This window comes from Terrapene carolina, unplaced genomic scaffold (genome assembly GCF_002925995.2).
Source record: "Terrapene carolina triunguis isolate 2854851 unplaced genomic scaffold, T_m_triunguis-2.0 Scaffold193, whole genome shotgun sequence".
In the NCBI taxonomy this organism is placed as follows: Eukaryota; Metazoa; Chordata; order Testudines; family Emydidae; genus Terrapene; species Terrapene triunguis.
Genome location: NW_020664544.1, coordinates 4,436,873 through 4,459,705, shown reverse-complemented (window position 1 = coordinate 4,459,705; position 22,833 = coordinate 4,436,873). Strand labels below are relative to the sequence as shown.

The window sequence follows — 22,833 nt, the reverse complement described above, 5'->3', positions numbered from 1 at the left end:
TGGAATTCTGTGCTGCGACTGCAGCACGTGTAGACGAACCTGAGCGTGTAGACGTAACGAAAGCAGCGAAGCCGCGGCCGCACGGGCCGGACAACCCCGCCCGGGACCCTGGGTACGTGCTCGAGCGGCCAGCCTGTGCTGCTGAGGGGCCACTGCTGTTTTCATGGGCTACGTCCACACGTGCTGCAGCCACACCTCTGACTGCAGCGTAGCCAGACCCACAGCCACAGTTCTGAGCGTGGAGGAAAGGGGGCTTTGTGCCCTGGGGTTTCTAGGCTGGTCAGGGGCCGAAATAGCCCTAACTTATGGCAGCACCGCCGGCGGGCAGCTCTGCAGCCTGGAACTGCTGCGGCGCTAGGGAGAGTCCCAGGCCCGTGCCCTGCACTAGAGTTTGTGAGAGGGTCACAAACCAGCCAGCCTGTGTGTGCCACCGTGACAGCACTGAGCGGCTGCGGAAGGGGAGAGCCTCTCTCCTTTCATCGCTAGCCCAGAGCTGAAACGCAGCAAGCCCCAGAAATTCCCTCGCTACCGTACGTCCAGGAGAACACATCCCCCTGTGTGCCGAGCTGGGACTGGGGCAGGCGGGGACAGAGGGCTCAGGGAATGTGCGGTGGGATATACAGCTTGCTGCACCTAGCGCCGTTCCAGCCCAGATCAACTATCCAACGTGGGTGGATTTGGGGTCGTGGCCCACTCCTTAAAGGACAGGCATCCGTAACACCACACACACACATACACATACACACACACACACACACACACACTTTGTCGGTAAGCTCGGCACAGAAGCCAAGCACAGAACGGATCATGGCAGCTGATCTCCTGGAGATGGTCAGGGTTGTTATTCTTGTTTAGCTCTTTTCATCAAATGATCTCCAAGGGCTTTACAAAGGAGGTCCGTGTCAGGGGAAACTGAGGCACGGGGCAGCAAAGCGACTTGCCCGGGGTCATCCAGCAGGCCAGTGGCTGAGCTGGGAACTGAACCCATGTCTTCTGAGTGTCAGGCCGGCGCTCTACCCCTGGGGTCACACTGCCTCCCCACTGCGGTGCATGGCAGTGGGGGAGCTTGCCCATGCTGTCCCTGCCCTGCGGATAAGGGGAGCTATAACGCAGTCTGTACTACGGAGACACCAGCAGATGCGGCACTGCTCTCCTCTCCTGCTGGCCCACACTGGGGGCCAGTCGCTAATTACACACAGGTAATTACAGACCAGTCTGCATCAGAGACAGCGATGCTCAGCGCCTGCACCGAACCGCTCAAGCTCAGCGGGGAATCTCCGCGCCAGGCACAGACAGGGTCTTTCCCCCCCACTCAGTTCCGGTGCATCCAAGCCCTCCGACGGCATGAGGCGGTATGACACGAACATGCTCAATTCTACAACGCGTGGAGCTACCATGCAGCCCCCGTCTGGCTGCCACTCTAGGCTTCAAGCCCCAGCTCCTGGTAACAGCCTGTCCAAACAAGGACTAACCCTCAATACCTGTCTCAGCCGTGTTATCACAAAGCAAGCTGTAGAAACGCCTGGGGCCGGGTTCTCTCCCCCAGTCAGAGCCAGAGTTTCCCAAAAGCTCAGCACATCGGGTGCCCCTGGGGTGCTGGGTTCTTGGGAGAATCGGTCTCTTATTTAGGTGCATAAACAGCAACTGAGCTCGGCGGAAGATTTGGGTGCTGAGCCCTTGGCAATCTGGCATACGTATCTACACCCACCATCACCGCGGCTTGCGCCAGGCTCCCAGCCTCACGCTGGGGCTACCCATGGCAGGAGGGCTATTGGGCTGGTTAATAAAAACAGGGGGCCAGAAACGCCTCCCTAAGAGGCAGCCTGGGGCGAGGGCTGCGGTGAAAGGTTTGGCCGGTGTGATCTATTTCTCGAGGTTCCCCCTGCACCCACAGGGAGGGAAGAAGTGCTCTGGAGGGAGGAAGCCCAGAGCCGAGGAGGCCCCGAGCAGGGTGTTTAGGGCCCGCAGAGTCCAGGTGTGCAACGGGCATTGGTGCTGACCCCCGCGGGCCAGGTAGGGAGCAGGGGGGCTTGGCTCTCAGCTTCTACCCTTCACCAGCCCCTACTCACAGCCCCAACCCAAGTGAAGGTTGGAGAGAACTGGGCTGGGGTTTCCCCTCCTCCCGCATGTGCCAGCTAGCCCCCTGGAGGACAGATCCATTGTGGGGGGGCTCCATGGCCCTGGTTCCTCATAGAGAGGATAAATACACCCCCGCTGCATGCCCATTAGCCCCCACCAGAGATCAAATCCCCCCATGCCTCCAGCTCCTCACACAGGTAAATCTGCTCCCAATGCTTGTCTCCTAGCCCACCCCGAGGTCAAATTCCCACACACACACCCCGTGTCCCCCTAGAGAGAGGCTGTGCGTTCACAACCCTGGGAGAGCCTGGGGAAAGCCTACTGCTGCTGGCAAGACCCCGACCGAGCCCACCAGCCCTTTTATGCATGAGGTGACTTCACTGCCAGACCCCACCGCCAGGCCTGGGCTAGAGTTCACAGAGCCCCTTGAAAGGCGGAGACGGGGGGGAAAACGATGCCCCTTACCTGATCCCGGATCCTGTCCTGCTGGCCTCGGATGGCCAGGGCGTGCTGCGGGTACTTGTTCTTCAGGTGGTCCATGAAGGCGTCTCGCTTGCGGTCCATCTCGGCCTTCTGGAGCCCAGTCAGGGCCTCCAGGCTCTGGGCGGCGATCACCGTGTGCCGGCGTTCCGAGGTGTGCACCAGCCCCACGTTGGAGAAGCGCCGGGTCCCGTTCCCCAGGGTCCTGTATTCCCGCGGGTACTCCGCATCGTCTGCCGAGATCATGTGTGTGCTAGTCCTCTCGGGATCTACACGGGGTGGGGGAAGGGGAGAGAGCAGAGCTGGGGTCAGGGACCTTCCCGCCAGCCCTCGGCCTGATGCCTCGGCCGTTGGGGCGACCTGGCGGGGCAGGAAATCCAGCAGTTACTGTTCTGTCGTGGAGCTGCTTGGTCGGGGCTGGCAGCCAGGAACTGAAGTGAGGGGCTGATAGCACTGGCTGGCCGGGGGCAGGGTCCACGTTCCAGATCCTCCATCCAGGCCCCCCAGTTCAGCCCTGGGGTGCCCCTGAGCAGAGCTTGGGCTGGATGGCTGGCGGCCGTACAATGCCCAGGGGATGGGGACTAGGGGCCTGGCTCGCTGTTACCCTGCACAGGTAGGCTGTGACCTCACTGCTATTTTTAGCACACTAGCTCGAGACGAGCTAGCGTGGGTCTCTACGGGAAGTGTAGACTGTGTGGCAATGTTCATTGCTACCCAAGGGGCAGGGCATGGGCAAGGCAGGCAACCACCAGACTTCATTCACGTGGCAGCCCCGTTCTCCAGAGGTGAACGGCCGATGCCTGAAGCCCGAGTCCCACCTTGCTCAGCACTCCTAGCTGGCCCCGGCTAACGGCAGAGCGACCCCACCCACAGCGACTGAATAGAGACAGAGGGGCACTAAGGGCAAATACTCTACACAGGCTGCTCCACCCAGGGTTCTTGGCCATGCAATGCACCCCGGCTTCTGGTACCATCTCGGTTTGGTGACCAGGAGACAGAGCAATCCACTAATTGGATTCTCAGACTGGTCAGATTTAAAGGGGCGCTGTCCAGTGGTCGAGACTGGGGGGGGGGTTCACACCTGATGAGGAGGCATTGGCCGCTTTGTAAATCTCTCAAGATGGGTTGGATCCATTCGCTGCTCCGCTGCCAGGCAGCAAATGACATCAACAAAATACCGAGGGGCCCCAGTGAGCTGCCCAGCAGGTGGGAATTCAACTCCCTCCTTCATCTCTGCCCAGGCTGGGGAATTCGGGCTCGCCCCCTGCAACCGGGGCCTGATTTCCAGATGAGTTCAGCTCCCATCGAGGCATCTAAAGAAGGGGCAGGTTCTCCAAAGAGCCCAGTCCCCAAGGTTGGGGGGGGCAGGGACAAGTGACTCAGGAAGGAGATTATCTAAGCTTCTAAGGGGGATGTGTTTTCAGCCAGCAATGGAGGTGAGTTCTAAACCTGTGGTGACAGCGTCTGACAGCGTCTCTTTAAATCGCCTCTCGGATAGAAGCCACATGAAAAGTCCTGGGCTTGTCCTCGGTGACCAGACGCCAGCAACAGCCCTCACCCCCAAGGCATTGTCCCTTTCCCACCTACGCTCCCCCCCCTCTCTGCTACTCATTCGGCCCCCAAAAGAGGGCTTGGTGTCTGAGGTGCAAACAGAGGGTGGGTGGATTTCTGGCTCTGGAGAAGGGGGCAGGGTCGGGGGGGGATTCTGGCCTGGGGGGGGGGAAAGAGGGTCAGGGGCTGCAATCAGGGTTTTGTCCTGGGACAGATTGCAGCAGAGGGGAGGGGAGGCCGAAGGCTGCAGGGCCGCCGGCCTGGCACAGCGACAGACGTGGACAGAGGGGGACAGGACAGGGGAACCACAGAGACCACAACGTTCAAAATAAAAAGCTAACGCTCGACTTGAAACCAAAACCAGGCAGAGACCCATGACGGACGAGGGCCCGAACGCTGCTCCGGAGCAGAGACACACAGAAGGACACAGACAAACGGACATACCAAAAAGAAAATGAAATGCAGGGCAGTGCATGGGGGAGGGAGGGGGACTCCGCCGGCACCGCTCTGAGGCTAAGGTCCAGCTGGTGAAAGCAACGCGCTCCCCACCCGGCGACAGGCGCCTCTTCTCACTTCCCCAGGCGCACGCTTCCTGCAGAGAGACGCTGCCGGCACACCAAGGCCCAGGGAGACCCCTTTCTCAGCCAGCTCCCTGCTCCGGCCTCACCCCCTTCCCGAGGTCCCTCAGGCCCCAGATCTCTCTGTAGGCTCGTCCTCAGGGTTCACCTTGCCTGCTGCTGGGTCTTTGTCTCTAGCAGATCCCAGATCTCCCCGGCTCGCCCTGTGCTGACAGAGCCCCCCCCCACACACACACACACGCCGGCGGCAGATTCTCAGCATTCAGATTAGGAAAGCCCTCTCAAACCAGAGCAAACCGCCCCTGCCTTGGAAGCATCTAGACCGCAGGGCGACTCTCCATGCACAGCGGGGACCTGCCCCTACACCTCTAAGACCGGCCTCTGCAGGCTGAGCTGGGAAAGCATTCCCCTCCGAGATCCCCTGGAGCGCTCAGCCCCCACAAACACGAGACCCTGAGAACACAGCTCCAATGGGCAGCTTAGCTCTCCCAGACGGAGCCCCAGCCCCACGGTGCCTTGAGCGACCGAGGTGGATAGCGATGGATTGTTACCGGTGCCTTGGGGTTAAAAAACACTTAAAAACAAGGTGACTGTAGCCCGCGATAAAATCACAGACAAGAGAGGAAGGATAGTCTTGTGCTCAAGGCTCTTGGCTGAGACAGCTGGACAGAGGGCTGAAGGAGAATCTCCACCAGCTGTTAACAGTATAGTGCCTATAACACATAGGCAAGCAGTGATTCTCACCACTAGGGGGCAGTGTTTGCATTGCAATAAGTACATTGGTCTTGGGTATTTATATGGGCCCATTACTGCAGTATGTGAGCCTCTCACAATCCATAGCGTATTCATCCTGTGAGGTAGGCCAGTGCTGATATATCCATTTTAGGGATGGCAAACTGAGGCACACAGCTGTTAAGTGACATGCCCAAAGTCACGCAGGAAATTGAACCCCGAGTCTCCAGCTAATGCCTTAGCCATCAGCCCAGCCTTCCTTCGTCTTTGGCTAATAGACTGATATTTCTATAGCCATTTCTACCCAGAGAGCTCCAAACATCAAAGCACTTCATAACACCCCAGTAAGGGAGGGAAGGATAAATTAACTCTGTTTTCATAAATGGGGAAACCGAGGCACAGGACGCAAAGTAACTGGCCCAAGGTTCCCCAGACAGAGAGTAGGCAACCGAATTCAGCTTTCCTGGCCCAGTGTTAATTGGGCCATGGGTAATTCATTGGCTGCACATTGTGATTTTAATTTCCAGTGAGTTGTGCCGAGCCTACTACACAACGCGAGTGGTAATTAATGACTGGAACTCCCTGCGTGCGGAGATCGCCTGGAGCTTTTCTGGGGCTTGAAAGGGGAGGGCACCTTAGGGTCTGTCTCCCCTCAGCGAATTCCAGAATGCCTGTTAAATCCCCATAGGACACATCCAGGCAGCAAGTCTGGGCTGCAGCAGGGTCCCTCTGACAGCCTTTCACCCCGGCCTCCTTGCGGCTCGCTCAACTGGGCCGCTGGAAAATGGTCAGGGGAACGGCCTTCTCTGGAGCTGTCTGTGCCAGGCTGGGGCTAGGACCGACACCCGGCTGCTCAGGAGAGAGATTCGGAAAAGCCAGCCCAGCTGCCCAGCTAGCCTGGCCTTGAAAAGCCAAGGGTCACCTGGCAGGCTGGTGCCTGATCTAACGGCTAGTGACAGCACCGCCGAGCCAAGGCAGCCGGGAGACGCTCTGGCCTCTGACACGCTCCAGAGGGAAAGTCCAGCAGGGACTCCAGCCTCTGGGAGAATCTGCCTCCATCTCCACGTCTCCTGTGTGGAACCAGGCGGGGAATGGAGTTACCGGGCTGGGATTCAGCCAGATCAGGGCCCCGATTCCCAGCTATGAGACCGAGCACCCCAGGTTCCTCCGGCGTGGCAGATTTTCAAGCTCGGGGAGGTCTTGACCGAGAGAACCACAGCATCTTTCGTGATCTCATGTCAAAGCCTTGCTTTACCGCTTCCAGTAAAGGACTACACGCCCCCCACACACACACACTGTACAATGCCCCCAGCGCCAGGCCGGGCATTGGCGCAGTACTGATGCAACACCAATGCTCATGAGCTCCCCCTGTTGTTCCACTGCCCACTCCTACAGTGAACGTGTCATAGAATCATAGAATATCAGGGTTGGAAGGGACCTCAGGAGGTCATCTAGTCCAACCCCCCTGCTCAAAGCAGGACCAATCCCCAACTAAATCATCCCAGCCAGGGCTTTGTCAAGCCTGACCTTAAACACCTCTAAGGAAGGAGATTCCACCACCTCCCTAGGGAACCCATTCCAGTGCTTCACCACCCTCCTAGTGAAAAAGTGTTTCCTAATATCCAACCGAAACCTCCCCCACTGCAACTTGAGACCATTGCTCCTTGTTCTGTCATCTGCTACCACTGAGAACAGTCTAGATCCATCCTCTTTGGAACCCCCCTTCAGGTAGTTGGAAGCAGCTATCAAATCCCCCCTCATTCTTCTCTTCTGCAGACTAAACAATCCCAGTTCCCTCAGCCTCTCCTCATATGTCATGTGCCCCAGCCCCCTGATCATTTTCATTGCTCTCCACTGGACTCTCGCCTTGCCATTCCGTGATGTAACCCAAGGGAGGCGCAGCGCCAGCCAACCAGCATCCCTGCGTGGGGCCATACCCAGCTGGACCAGAGGCAGCCCTGGGAAGACTAGCCGGGCTGTCCAGGCATCCCCTGTCCACTCCACGGGCAGCCAGCCTTTGGGGCGTGTCTCACTGACGCAGGTGGCAATGCAGTGAGTGGAGGTCTCTGTCCCGGTACGAAGCTGACTGCTACTCCCCCGTTCATTAGACACCAACGTCACATTCTGTGCAGCAGTGCCCAGCCCGGAGCGCTCCTAGTGCTCATCAGACCGGCCCCTCTGCTGCGCCTGGGATCTCAAAGGGCTTTGCAGACAATGCCTCTAAGCTCACAGCGCCCCTGGGGCGCGGGTACCTATTCTCAGCCCATCCTCAGGTGGGGAAACAGGCAGGGAAAGACGGGGTGACTTCCCTAGGGTCACAGAGCAAATCAGCAGCAGGGCCGGGGGCAGAACCCAGGAGTCCTGGCTCCCTGTCGTCAACCTGTATTAGGGAGGAGGCCTGATTCCGCGCTGGACTAGGCCCTACAATAAACAATCAAAGCCCGGGTCAGAGAAACGCAGAGCCTGGATCCTGCAGTGTGGGGAGATGCTGCAGCACTGCAAAGAGTGCACTGCTAGCAGGGAGCGGCTGACGACAGCCTCCTAGGGCGATACCAGGGAAAGGTGGCCAACCTTGCAGGATAAATACATGTGTTAGTCTCTAAGGTGCCACAAGTCCTCCTGTTCTTTTTGCGGATACAGACTCACACGGCTGCTACTCTGAAACCTTACAGGATAATCACTTCTCAGTCCCAGCAGGCACTTCCACTACAAAGTCCTTTCTAAACCCGACCTAATTCGTCCCCACACTGCCCCATGGCAGGGGGAGGCTCTCCCTCTGTCTCACAGAGAGGGAAACTGAGGCACAGAGCGGGGCAGCAACTTGCCCGAGGCTGCACAGCAAGTCACCGGCGTCATCGGGACGAGAAGCCAGGTGTCCTAGCCTTCCTCTCCAGCCACTCCAGCACGCAGCCTCCTTACCGAGACCCGCTTGCACGGCTGAAGCAGGCGCGTGCGAAAGCGCACCCGCAGCGTGCGAGAGAGCCCACGATCGTGCAAGAGCAGCCAAGCCGCTCCGGAGGCAACACTGCCGTTTCTGCCAAGAAACCCTCTCCCCTTCCTTGGGCGGCTGGGGGGGGTTGGGAGAGGAGGCAATGGGATTGCAATGGAGCTGCCGCCTGCCCTGCGCTTGCCTCCTTTGGCCGGCGATAGGGCAAGCTGGTGCTGCAGTCCGGGACGCCTCTCCCTGCTTGGGAGTTCAGCAGCCGCCCTAGGAAAGGCACCGTGCCAAGCTCCCGCCCACCGATCGCCAGCGCATCAGCATGCAGCTCCCGGCTCCCTAATTACACGCTCTGCTGGTGGAACGCGCCAGCTTGCTGGCTCGCTCCCCAGTGCTAAAGAGAGTTCTTTAAAAAGCCCCGCACGATCCGCAGGCAGGGCAGAGCCACGCTGCTCAGGGCTGGGGGGCCCCGCTGCTCGCCAGGCCTTCCCCCACCCCAGCTCCCTGCAGAACCGCCCGGGCACAAGGGCTCTCGCTGGGGGTCCTGCTGGAACCGAAGGGAAAGGTCTGTCGGTGCCATTAACCCCAGGAGCCACACATTGGTACCCACCAGCGCGGCAGTTAGAGGAGCAGTGCCGGGAGAACAGTTCTGGCAGGTAATCCCCCCTCCGGATCCCAGCTCCCCTCGTCTCCAAAGACAGAGGATGACGAGCAAGTGGAGGGGGCAGTACCCCCGCAGGCATCGGATCCTGGGCGCCATCTCCAGGCCAAGCTTTGCCAAGCCCCCCATATTAGTTCCGCCCCCCCCTATCTTTTTCCCCATGGCCAAAGCTGCTTGCAGAGGCCTGTGGCTGTACCGCTTTGGGTGGGGAGCCTTGCAGCTCTCCCAGACTAAACAAGGTCAGGCTGAGTTTGTATGTGGATGGGAGACCCCCGGGGCCTGGCTGTGAGAAAGGAGCTAACCCACATGTGGTCTTTCACGATCCCATAAGAACAAGGGTGTTACCCAGGTTTCCTGGCCAAGGTGAAACTGGGGTAATTACATTCCACTGACCTAAATCCTCCCCGCCCAGCAGAATTTCTCTTTTCTTCCTTTCAAGCTCATGCATCCTACGGTCGTGAGATGTTCCAAACAGCTGCCATGCTCCACCCTAGAGGTGGCTGCATGTCAGAGAGTGGGGAAAGCGATTGATTAGTTTGTCAGGTGCTTCCTGAAGCTGACCCCAAGTTAGGTCCTGGAGGTGGGATAAGTGGGAGCATAGCAGGGAAGGGGGGTGCTGCAGCTAATGGGTGCACCACAAGGTCGGCCCAGTCGATGGTTGTATAAGCCTGAATGGAGGGAAATGGTACCTCCAGCTTCTGAAACCACCTCTGCTGCTCAGCCACTGGACCCATCCTCTCCCACCCAGCAGCCAACACCTCTCAACTGCCTGCCAAGCCCTTTGGGTGATGGTGCCCTGCCCAGGCCTGGTCCTGCTGGCTGCAGGGCCAACTCGAGGCAGCGCATCCCGCCACCCTGAGAATAATTAAACAAAAAAGTTTAAGGAGAGAATGTTTCTCCTCGGCGCAGACAGCCCAGGGCTCCAGTGCACGGGCATGGGCTGCAACGGGCCTGGAGTCCAGGCGTCCCGCGCAGCACCAGCCTGCCGCGGCGGCCGCAAGCTGGGCGGGGGGGCTGCCTTTGCAACCTGTCTGTACAGCGCCTAGCGCAATGGGGCCCCGCTCAGCGTTCCTCTGGGCTTCCCTACCAGCCGTGATACATCATGCATGATGACAAGGAGAGGAGAAGCTCGGGCTTCCCAGGGTAGGGAGGTTCTTGGGGGCACGGGATCGGGGTGATATTTTCATTCCTTCCCCCAAAGGAAACAGGAGACCGGAGCCAGGCCAGGAAGGGGCCCTCGTTAAAGCTGCAGCAGAGACGAGGCGGGTGGCAGCCCAGGCATGGAGCCTTGCAGCCTCAGGGCCGGGGACATCATCCGCGCTGGCATCTGCTGGGACGCAGCCTTTGAGCGGGTCCCCATTTCCAGCCCAGCCCTGGCTGCGGGTCACCCGGGTGGAAGCTCCACAGTCCTGACCGCTGTTAACCCTTTGCTGCCCCCAAAGCCGGGAGCGATCGTCGGGCCTGGGGGAGGATGCTCAGGGCTGGCCGTGAGCGTGAGAAACCCTCCGGAGACACATGGCACATCCGGGTGCCCTGTGTGGGGACCTCGCAGCTCGCATCTGGCCTGATCGGCCCTCGGTGGGGGAAGCCGTCCCCCGCCCAGGTCCCAGCACCCGTGGAGAGGGCTGATCTCTGCTGGTCTGGCCAGCATCACCCGGCCCCCGGGGCTCTGCTGAGCCTTTCCTGACGAGAAAGGAGGAGAAACATAACTAACGCCACACGCGATGGCTCCAGCCACTGGCTCTGCTCTGCCACGCCTGGCCACGAAACAGGGGGGGGGGGGGAACGACACCTTCCCCGACACAGGCTCCCAATGGCCTCCCTGCTCCCCAGCACAGACTCCCCCCAGCCGCGTGGCTGGTCCAGGCTCTCGCTGGGGGACGATCGCCGAGGAGGGGGCGCTGGGGCCCGTCTGCGCGCTGCCTGGCTGACCGCACCAGAACAGCCCCGCTGCACGACGGCCAATGGGCCCCGAACCAGCCTCCTGGAGCGGGGCAGGGAAGGGAGACAGGACGCAGTTACCCGCCACGCCCCGGCAGCGCTCGCTTACCCGTTGGCTAACACAGGATGAGGGCCGAGCTGGCTTCGGGATGGTGCCGCTGTGAAGGACGGATGGCTTCCAGGTCACAACCCCCACCTTCCTGGGGGTGGTGGGCAGGGGAACCCCCACCCCACACACGCCCCCCTCCCTTGGCAGGATGGAAAGAGGCTCCTTGGCAAGCAGCAGAATCCCCACGAGGACAATAGCAATCCCCCGGAGAGTCCCGGCGTCTGGGGCGAGGCCCTGCTCCCCAGCAGACGGTGGGTTAAGGAAGCTCCCGAACTCTCCTCTGACTCATCCATCCATCGCCCTTACCTGCCGACCAAGGTGTCTCCCCGGCCACTGCAGGGGAGCCACGCCCCAGGGTCCTATGGGGCAGGTGCTGGGGACACAGCCATGGCCCCCTCTCCCTGTGAGATCTGCCTGAACGCCAGGCAACCGCGCCAGCCCCGCTCCTCGCAAGCCTCAGAGAGACACTGACTCCCCGGGAACCGTGCGCACAGCCCCAGCGATCACTCTCCTTTTACATCCCCCCACCAAAAAGCCAGCTAGCCCCATAGCGCCAGCGCCCCGCGAGGTGTGCCGGGGAGGGACGGCGCAGAGGGTCCCCGGCGGGATGTCATCAGGGGCCGCTCGGTGGGGATGATCAGCCAGAGGATCTTTCCAACACAGTTTATTACTGCAGCTTCATAAATCTTCAGGAGGCAGCGAGGCTCACGCGGGCCGTGAAAGCAGCGGCCGTTTGCAGAACATGAAAAATGATCCGAGGGAGCCAACAGACGGAAAAGGGAAGGACGCGGCACGGCGGAGAGATCGAAACCCCTCGGAGCTACGAGATTCCTCCCTGCCCAGCCATTAGGGAAGCAAGAAAGAGAAAGCAATGCACTCGTATCCCTCGGAACCACTGCAGCTGTGCAGATGCAGAGCCAGCGGGCTTTTGCGGGCTGGCTGGAGTGCCCTGCGCTGGGGAAAACCCCCCCCCCCCCCCGGGGCGCCGCCTGGACGCCCGCCGCTTCCCCCCCCCCCCCCCCCCCCAGCTCCCTCTCCTCTCCTGCCACCTGCACCACCGAATCCTCCAAAGCCCGGGAAGCGCTTTCTCTTTCTCGGCGCAACTTTGCTGCTGCAGGGTCATGGAGGCGCCTGTGCCGGCCGTCCTGTGCCAGGATCCTTCGCGCCGTTGCGGTCCGTCTGGTTAAACGAGAGAGGCGGGAACATGGTCGGAGTGAGGGAGCGATGGGAGAGGGGCAGATCCCCGACTTGGAGCGTTTTGACAGGCCGCACTTCTCTGCGTCTGTGCCAGAGGGCTCACCCGGTGCCTCTCCCTCGGTGCTGGGTCTGCCCAACGGAACGAGCTCGGCAGAACCGGCTCAAGCAGCCCTGCGCTCGGAAAGCCGCCTAACCGGCGCAGCTAACCCAGCTGTCCGGCGGTTCAAGCCGAAGGGCAGAGCCAGCTGTGGGGAGGGCTGAGATGGCCTGGCTGGTTTTTCCGGCTGGAGGGCCCCAGAGCAGATCAGCCCAGCGAGCCCACCCCAGCTCGGCTGAGACATGCTCTGCCTTGCTGAGGTTTCACCCTATGTCCATGCTGGAGCCATTTGAAGCCACTTCAGTTGCAATCCCCACTGGGTACCCGTCCCAGAGCTCCCAGGAGCTGTGCATTGTGGGAAGATGGCGAAAAGCCGCTTGTTCTATTACACCGTCCGGGTTGGCATTAAGCAGGACGGCAGTTTAGAGCTGGGGAAAGCAAGTCAGACCCGGTCAGGATTTGGCCCCCGTGTGCGCTGCTTGTGACACACGTGGGCGTGTGGGTGCCAGGCGTGCTTCGAACGTGCAAGGGGCACCCCGCGGCTCTTGGAACGGTACGTGGCTCGAGTGTGTCACGGCCTCCTGCGGAAAGATGCTTCCAGCAGGGGCAGCCCCAGCCCGTGGGGAACGAGACAGGGACTTGGCTCACCGCACTGCCCCAGGAAAGTGAGTGAGCCGCCCCGGCCCACAGGCACTAGGGGATCTGTCCTCTCCTGCCCGGGCTCCTCACGCTCAGGGCTGGAGTGCTGGTTAATGGGGACCTGCTAGCCCCACGCACTGCTCTCCTACCAGCCAACCTCTGCCCGCTAGTCTAGACAAGGGCAGGGTAGGGACGTGCAAGTGACCCAGGTTTTCTCCGCTCTACCATGGGCGGCATCAGTGGCAGGATCGTTGGCTACATTAAACAACGGTGGCACAGACTGGATCCCACCCAGAGGAGCTGGAAGGCTGATGATCCTGGGGAACACCAGTCAAAGCCCTGCTGGCGAGATGGCGCCCATTAGGAACTGGCACTGAGACAAGGGGCAGAGACGCTGCCGGAAAGGGCAGTCGAGTCAAACCGTCCAGCTGGCAGGAGATTTGCTGCGGGAGACCTGGTCACGTCTCCTTTAATGAGCGATCTGCGTGGGCACGGGGGCAAAATAATACCTCGGCCTTCCCTTGACAGTTAAACAGTTTGGATCTGCGAATCACTGGGCAGGGGGCAGAAGTTACTGTCAGGCACCCCCCCTTCGGAACCTGCTCTCCCCCAAATGCAGCCCAAGAACCACCCTGCAGCTGCCCCTTGCACAGGGCGGCTCAGGGCAACATCTTTCTGCAATGCCCTCCTCTAAACCCACCTTGCACTATTTCCCCTTGTATTTGGAGCCTTGCCCAGAGGGCTGTCTGCCCCTCCTGGTGCCCCCCCTCCCCCAGAGGAGTAGATTGTTTTGCTACCCAGCCCCTCTCCGCCCGCTGCGATTCCTGGAAAGGAGGAAGTATTTTTATTACCGCCATTAACAAGCGTTCTGGGACCGCAGCTCAGGCAACAAGCCCGTCAGGAGAGAGATCCATAGCAACTCTCGTCCCGCTTCTGGGAGTCATCCACAGCCAGTTACCGAGCGTCTGCCTCCGCCGGCCCTGAGCGCAGGACCCCGCAGAGGCTAGCCTCACGCTGGGCAGGGCTACTGAAGTCAACAGGCCCTGCCCCTCGTGCCGCCGCTTACCCCAGCACTATCGGATCCTCCTCCCACTGTGCAAATGGCGACCCGAGGTGCCCGGCAATGGTGAACTGGGCCCGTTCCCAGAGCAAGGCGCTACTCCGGGGAAGGGCGGCAGCATCTTAACGAGCACGTTCTCGTCTTCACCTCGGCCAGCCACAGCCGCCTCTTCTAGAGGGCAACGTCCAGACGTACTATGCCACCCCAGAGTGCTTGCCTTCAGCACTGCCCGGCACCATGGGGTTAGCCCCAGTCAGGCCCTGGGCTCTGCCCTCCCTTAGCCCCCGGGCTGGGTGCAGGAGGGACCTGGGGTGGAAAACTGGTCACACACAGCTCCTGCCAAACCGTCTTCTCCAGGGGCTTGGCTGATGGCCAGAACAGTATCCCACAGTGGCTGAGACTAGGCCGCAGCCTTGCAGCTAGAATGGGTGTAACTGTCCGTTGAGTCCAAGAGACGCCAGGGTAGGAAGGCTGGGCTGGAGGGGCAGGGCACCAGACTGGGAGTCCGGCTACGTGGGTTGAGCTCTTTGGGCAAGTCACTCATCTACCCTAGTCCTCATTCCCCCATCTGTAAAAGGGGGACAACGCGTCCCTCCATCGCAGGAACGTGAAGAGCAGTGATCCAGGAACGGCTGCAAGATATTGCAGCAATGGGGCTAACCAAATACCAGACACACCCACTGGTCTCTCCTTGCCCGGGCAGGATTGGTCCCCGTTGGACATTGACGAGTGCTTTGTCCAGCTGATCAGAAATTCTCCATCTAGAGCGATGCTCGGACCCCGGGTTAGCCGGTGCGGCTGCGAGAGGCCAGACTGAGCAGGCTCCACGCTGCGCTGCCCGATTATCAGCCGCCATAAAGCTTCGCTTGGGTCTCGCCGACAAGCTTTTTTTTCCCTTTCCCCAATCAAAAAACATATTGAAGAGCAAATCCGAATGCAAATGAATCAGATGAGGAATGCGAGCTCCCATTATCGCTGATTAGTGCCAACGGTGTTCAACAGCCGGAGCTGTTTATTTCAAGTCAATCTGCAAAGAAACGTGGCCTGGCGTTGGCTTCGGCGGCCGCAGTCTCCTTTCTGCTGGAAACCTGACATAAAAGCCTCCAATTTGTCCCTAGAGCAGGGAGGGGGGGCTCAGCCTGGGGGTCGGGAGCCCCAGCAGGTGAGGGGCAGGTGCTGGGGCTGGAAACCACGCGGCCCTGCCCTTATTACTAAACGGGAGGGGGTCCAGGCTAGATCCCAGCGAGCCGGGAGGGGATTCCAGGAGGGAAAGTGAGGCCCTGGCATGGCAGAAGTGGAGAAGAACTGGCCTGTGATCAATCTGGCCATTGAGAACCGGACAATTGTACCCTCTGTCCACACAGATCCTCTTAGTATCCAGTGGGGCAGAGGAACTGTTGGCTAATTATCTATCACTAAGGCTCTATTGCAAACATTCAGGTCGTTACCCTCCTACCACTAACCCATTGCTCTGGGGTAGGAAAATAGCAGCATCTTCACAGAGACTGAGGCCCAGACTCGCCCGAGGTCACACAGGGAATCTGTGGTGGAGCCGGGAACTGAGCCCAGAGACCCCGCGTGCCTTCACCGCAAGACGCCACCTATTTCCCGGCGCCTGGACGGATTCAGCCTGAGCCGAGTGCTCGTACAGTCTGATTCCAGTGTGCCCCTTGAATATCACACCCCATCCCCAGCACACCACCACCCAGACGGCACCTCGCACAACGGGGCCCTGGCCGCTGGGCACTGGGGCAACACCGAAAACCCCGGAAGAATAATGCGTATTATGAAGTCAAGGAGGGAGGTGCACCCAAGCACCTGTGACGGCAGTAAAATTGGTTGCCCAGCTGAAATCTGAAGCGCTCCGATCCCCTGGGACCGGCTTGTATGGATCCCTATCTCCGAGCCTCAGGAGTCACTCCCCTGCGCTGCAGAGATCCAGCCAACCGGGCTGTGCCCAGGTCTATCTCTGAAGCACCAGCCCTGGAGACTGATCTAAAGGCCAGGGCTCCGGAGACGGGAGAGCAGCGGCCGCCCGCCTGCACTGGAGGAGAATTGTCAGCAAACGCATCCCCCTGCCTGGCAGAGATAAGCACAAGGAGGAAATTAAACAAAAAAACCCACCAACCCGGCCCATCACACAAACCCAGCCACCCACAAACAATCACTGCCAAGCCAGCAGCCTATCCTTACATGGCTCCGCCACCGCGCCCTTTGCTCGAGGACTGCAGGGGGTGCCCCAGGCCACGGTGTGCATCTTGGGGGAGGTGAATGGGTGTCTGCAGGGGGTTGGGATAGTGAGGGGCGTTTGGATGCACATCCACAGCGAACTCACTGTGCTCTGTGCGTGAGCCCGAGCAGAGGCCGCGCACGTAGGCTTGTGTATGTATATTTTGCCTGCTCGAATGGGTCTGTCCCAGCACATGAGCATCAAGAGAGAGTTTGTGTCCTTAAAACAAATGCAACCCTCCCCCCGCCCCCTGAGCCCCAGGGCTGCCTTATTTGAGGAGGGAAGAGCAATATGAAGAATGAAAGCTCACAGACGTCTTGCACGATCCATTCGCTCCTAGAGCAACGGAGATCTGGGGCTGCATCTCCTGAACAACTCAGGTATGGCCAGATCAAACCAGGGGCTGGATCCTGTCTCCAGCTAGAGCCAGTGCCAGATGCTGCAGGGGACGGTGCAAGAATCCCCCTAGAGGACAACTATGGAATAACATGACCACTGGGGCAGTTCCTTCCTGATCCCCAGCAGTTAGTGGAGGCCTTAGGCCCTGAAGCATGAGGGTTTACAGCCCTTAGACACACTTTTGTTAGCCTCTCTATGGTAACCGAGGATGCTATCATTGTCTTTATAAATATCTCCTCCTTTTTTAAATCCTACTAAGCTTTTGGCCTCGCTGTCTTGTGGCAGTGAGTTCTACAGGCTAATTTTACATTGTGTACAAAAGTGTTTCCTTTTAAATCTGTTGCCTTCCCATTTCACAGACAGGTGACATTTATCTACCCCCCCTCCCCCACCACACTCTGCCTCCTCTCATCTCCAAACACCAGGGCAAGACAAGATGCCATCTCCCCAGGAAGGCCCGGTGACAATGAAGCAACGACACATAGATTCATAGATTCTAGGACTGGAAGGGACCTCGAGAGGTCATCGAGTCCAGTCCCCTGCCCGCATGGCAGGACCAAATACTGTCTAGACCATCCCTGACAGACATTTATTTAACCTACTCTTAAATATCTCCAGAGATGGAGATTCCACAACCTCCCTAGGCAATTTATTCCAGTGTTTAACCACCCTGACAGTTAGGAACTTTTTCCTAATGTCCAACCTAGACCTCCCTTGCTGCAGTTTAAGCCCATTGCTTCTTGTTCTATCCTTAGAGGCTAAGGTGAACAAGTTTTCTCCCTCCTCCTTATGACACCCTTTTAGATACCTGAAAACTGCTATCATGTCCCCTCTCAGTCTTCTCTTTTCCAAACTAAACAAACCCAATTCTTTCAGCCTTCCTTCATAGGTCATGTTCTCAAGACCTTTAATCATCACACATATGAAATTATACCCGTATGCAGAGATGTCAAAGCACTTTACAAAGAAAGGGGCTTTATCTACCTTTGGGGGAAACTGAGGCACAGAGACCTGCCCAAGGTCATGCAATGAGCCTGTGGAAGTGCTAGGAATAGAACCCATGTATCCGGACTCCCAGCTCAGGATCCAAGCTGCCCCCGCACTGGGAAGAAATCCCCCAGTCAGTCACCACTGTGGTTACCATCTGCCAGATGCTCAGCGGCCTACATGCAACGAGTTGGCGGGGCTCAGCCCAGTTCCCAGGTGTTTGGCCATTAAAGGTGGCTAGATTAATTGGGCCTCCTCACTGGCAGCCTCAGAAGAGACGCCAAGGACTAAAAGGCCATGGATACTGCCCTCTCCTCAGCTGTAGAGGCCAGATCCTTCCTGAGCAGGGGGAGGCACAGCGGGTGGGTGATGTGGGGGCCCCAGCGCTGCCCTGGCGGGATCTGCTCTGTGGTTCGCGGCCTTCGCTCTGCAGCTGGCACGTCTCAACAGCACAAAATCCACGTGCCGCTCTTCGATTTAGAACCCAGCTGGGTGGGAAGAATTCTCGTCTGATTGTCAAACCCTTCATGGAATGTAAATCCCTTACAGCCGGCAGCAGACAATGACAGCGACTTCCATCTCCCAGGGCAGCACTACCCCCTTCTCAGATGTGGGCACCAAGGCAGAGGAAGGGGAAGGATTTAACCTACCTCTCCCAGTCACTGGCAAAGCTGGGAAGAGAACCCAGGAGTCCCAGCTGCTAGCCCCCTGCTGTAACCACTACCCCACACTCCCTCCAAGCTGGGCACAGAACCCGTGGCGCTCCAGAGGCCAGTCCTCCTGCTGTAGCCACCACACTGCCTCCCCAAGCTGGGGATAGAACCCAGGCGTCCTGGCGCCCAGCTCCATGGCCGAGCTGCCAGGCGAGGCTCTCTCCAAGTGCTAGGTTTCCTGCAATACACAGCTGTGCCCCCTTGACAAACTTGAGCACTGACTAGTCAAGTGCCTTCCCAAAAGGCTTTTCCAACATGCGGGATTCCCTGCTTCCATGCCCCCAGCCCTGACCGCACAGAGCGCCCAGTCTGGTTGCTCAGCCTAGCCTCCGTGGCAGCGAAAAGCACGAAGCCGGCCCTGTCCATCCTAAGCCTGGCGTCTCAGCCTTGCCCTGTCTCATCGGCTTAGCGTTTCCACTCGGACTTCTGACAGCTTGCTCCACGTGGGTAGCTACTTCCACCTTCATCTCAGGTTTGTTCAGGGTCTAACGCTCGGCAGGGTGGAGGGGCAGGAAGTGCAGGGGTGGGGGTGGGGGACACTTTCGCAGGTGGCCCCCTGTGGTTTCCATTGGAAGGGTCCTTCTCCGGTGGGGGTGGGACGCAGAATGGCGCAGGAGCGCACAAAGGCCTCTGCAGCAGGCCTTGCTTGCAGGGCGGAGATGGGGACTTTAAGCAGCTTTCGAGTGACTTGTCTCGCTGGAACATTCAAGGGCCAGGTGCGGTGGTTCACAGGCTCTGCGGGACGCAGCGTGGCTCTGCTTTCGGCTCGCTGCCCGGCAGACACGGACAACGCAGATCAGCCCGGCCAGTCCCTACTTGGCCCTTTCTCTGGGGCGTCGGATGTGCAGCAACGGCGCAGGAGCGGCTTTGGTGCCGTGGCCTGCCCCCTTCCAGGGGGCTCAGCAAACTGAGGATTTGGAGATTGGTGCTTTCCCCCCTCTGCCTGGGGGCACTTTCCAGCTTTCCCCATCACCCCTTGATGTCCCTTATTTCCAGGCCCAGGCCTCGTAGCACCAGGAATGCGGATTGCTGGTGCTACAGAGCCAGGACTGGGGGAAACAGGCATCCCAGTAGCCAAACTGTGACAGGAGGTTCTGACAAAGTGAGGGGGGTTTTCTTGGTTTTTCCTTATTTTTTCCAATGCTTGCATGCGGAGGGAGTGGGACTCAGTTTCCCTGGGTGTTACTGGTTTAATGAGGTGATGGGAGAGGTAGTTTGTTGTTACAGAGGACCTGCGACAGAACTTGGGACCCCAGCCAATGGCCTGGAGAATGGATACCCCAGCGACTGGTGACCTGGTGACCCGGAGGCCCAGCTCAGGAGTCACAGCCGGTTCTGGCCAGCGGGAGGACAATGGGCTGAGAAGAGAGGACCCCGTGACCTGACCAGCCGGTTCCAGCCAGAGGGGCCAGAGGATGGAAGAGAGGAGAGCAGGCCCAGGCCACCTGTTTACCTAGATAGAAGACAATGGACAGAGGCGGGGCCTGGGGCCGGTGATATCAGATGCCCAACGGGGAAGCAGGGGCCTTGGGACTGGAGAGGGGGAGCAGGCAGAGCCCACCTGGATGCAGGGGAGACTGCGATGTGCTGTGCTGAGGGAGGCCAGGCCTGAGGCCCCTGACAGTTTCCTGTGCTGTGTTCAGACACTCAATAAACCCTCCTGTTTTGCGCTGGCTGAGAGTCGCTCCGGTCTAGAGAACAGGGGGCATTATTACCTCTGGGGGTGGAGGCCCCAGGGATCCGGAGCGAGGGGATTCCCTGAGGGGGCCCACCGCGAGAGACAGGCGCACTAAGGCTCCGAGAGGTGCGGTTCCAGGAGGTGGAGGGGCTTAACCCCCGAGAGAGAGTGGACCCCTGAGAAGGGCTGTCTCACTGAAGGGGGTTCCCCCCAGGGACCGCACGGGGCCACGAGTGGGCACGACCTGGGAGGCCATGACAGTGTGGATGGCTCTGGCCTTGGCAGAGTGGGGAGGCTGGAATGTCATGGGGGCTGCAGGTCGGGAGTGAGGGGCCTGGGCAGAGTGCGCGCATGGTGCCTTCCTGTGCCATGGCCTAACCAGAACAACGCTTAACGCCCACCAGTCTATTGGACATGGTGCATCCCGGCACGGCACGGCCCCGTACCTGACTCACATGACCCCTGCGAGAGAGGCGGGGATTAGCTCCGTTTTAAGCTGGGGCACCTGAGATCACTCAGCGGCAGAGCCAGGATTACCCAGAGCTCCCCGTCCTGGAACCACCAACCCAGAGAAGATTTAAAAAACCAACCAACCCGAGAGCCCCTTGCAGAGTGGCTTGGTCCAGGGCAGGGAGGATGCCCTGAGTGCCCGGGCAGCTCTCTGAACACCCAGGAAGCCAGTGTCCGTAGGTCCCCATGGCTCTGGGAAGCCATTTTCCCCTGGCAGATCAGAGGGGCCAGCGCCACTCTCCGGCTGCTGGAGAGATTTTTAGGACCACTAAGCACTGCAATGAAGGCTGCTTTGCATGGCCTGCTGCCTCCTCCCCCGCCATCCCCTGCAGAGCCAGGCTGCAATTAGGGTGAAAACCGGCCCTGACTCCTTGGAGGCGAGCAACTGAGGCAAATTACCCTGGAAATCGATTCCAATTGATCAGGCACGAGGAAAGCAATAACCGCCCCCCAGGCGGCACCGAATCAATGCGCCCTGTTACATGGCGGGAGCAGGGCTGGGAGGACAACCTGGGGGGGGGGGCAGCGTGAGGAGCAACGGAGGGCAGGAGTGACAGGGCAGGTGCGCTTGAACTTGGCTAGAAGTATCGTCCCCCCACCTGCCTTTGGATCAGCCTGGCGGGATGGCTGACGGGGGGCAGGCTTGCAGCAGCCTGAGCACCGGGGAACAGCTCTGGCTATGGGGCGGGGAGAAGGGGCGGAGCAGAGGTAATACAGTGCCGTGAGCCGCAGTGCCAGGGTGGGGATGGGGAAACTGGGCATGGGCGTGGGGAGGGGGGTCAAAACAACATTAGGGGGTTGGGGGCCTGGAGTAATCCAGGCTTCTACGGTGCCCTTCATCTCATGATCTCTAAGGGACTGACAAGCTTCTATAAATGAGGTCGGTATTATCCCCTTCCTAGCAGTGGGGAAACTGATTGCTGCTGGGAACTCAGCCGGATCAGCCCCCTGGAAGAGCTGACGGGATGCGCCGTATCTCGCCACGGCAGGGCAGGGCCTTGCATTGCTCTGCATCCAGCCCGGTTGGCAGAGGCTGCCAGGCGGGGGAGGAAAAGACCAGAGGGATCAAAAGAGGAGAGATGACCGAGCAGTGGAGGGAGGAGGCGGGAGGGCTGGAGAGGACGCACACAGAGATGGAAAATCCATTCCCGACAGGGCCATTCCTTCCCCTAAGGACACTCTGACCGAGCGGAGTCACTAACCGGAGCCAGGCCGCTGTCCCTGTTCCAGTGCAAAGAAAAATGGGAACCACCAGGGGCTGGCTGCCTCTGCCCCGGATGCCAGCGGTGCTGGGACACGCTACGGACTCACAAGCACCTCTCACCAACCTCCTTTGAAGCCTTTATAAGAGGGCATTTGGATCTAGCGAAGACCTTTGAAATCCCTCGTTCCCATGAGGTCCTCACAAGCATTCCTGGAGTTTAGCCTCACAGCGTTGCTAAATTATGCCCATTTCACAGTGGGAGAACAGAGGCCCAGGGTCGATGAAGTGATTTGCCCGAGGTCACAAGGAGAGGCAGTGAATTGATCCCAAGTTCCTGGCTAGGGCCCTACCCCCACCACCATCCTCTGCCCCTGCTGGCATGATCTTCCCGAGCACGGATGGGAGGCGTGGGAGAAGCAGACAAGCGAGTGACGGAGGCCGGCAGACAAGCGAGGGCATGAGGCGGCGATCGCATGGCAAGAAATGAAGGGCAAGGTGAGGTGAGCAGTTAACGTCAAGGCAGGAAGCCAGCGCTCGCAGGGAACGGGCGCCTGGAGACGTCTCCTCCACAGCATGGCAAGAGGGATGGGGAAGGTGGTTTTTCCGCACCGGGTTAGGAACGTTTCTTTTTCGTCCAAATGCACTTGGTGCAAATTTTTCAGGCCAGCTCATCACGTCCCCTAATCCACGGCTGTCAGCGCAGTCCCGCTAACCGCTCGCTCGCTGACAGCCGCCTGGCAGCAGCTTGACGAGGGGGCTCTGACTGCACAGCTGCACTTCATCAAAAGCAAATGCATCTGCAAGCAAGCACTAACCAATCTCCGTACCCAGAGAGAGCTTAAGGGCCAACGGAGCCAGCTTCTGTATTCCACTAGAGCCAGCCCTCTGGGTCTCCAGCCGGGCACGGGGGGGGACTTGTGGTAAGGCACCGAATGAGGACACAGGAGATTTGGGTTCAGTTCCGTGGCTCTTCCAGACACTTCTCTTATGACCTTGGGCGAGTGACATGGGGGGAGGTTTGCAAGAGATCTCAGCTCCCAGGGAAACGCC

The 22,833-nt window shown here is 59.4% G+C and overlaps 1 protein-coding gene across 1 annotated transcript in view; it reads right to left on the bottom strand.

Moving 5' to 3' along the window:
- The window catches only part of SRCIN1 (SRC kinase signaling inhibitor 1), a 92,624-nt gene extending 89,804 nt beyond the window's left edge, over window positions 1-2,820 (bottom strand). The window contains exon 1 of the mRNA XM_026654775.1: window positions 2,545-2,820. Within this exon, the coding sequence (XP_026510560.1) occupies window positions 2,545-2,805 (261 nt within the window). The 5' untranslated portion in view covers window positions 2,806-2,820. The remainder of the gene's footprint in view (window positions 1-2,544) is intronic.
- Between the last annotated feature and the right edge of the window lie 20,013 nt (window positions 2,821-22,833).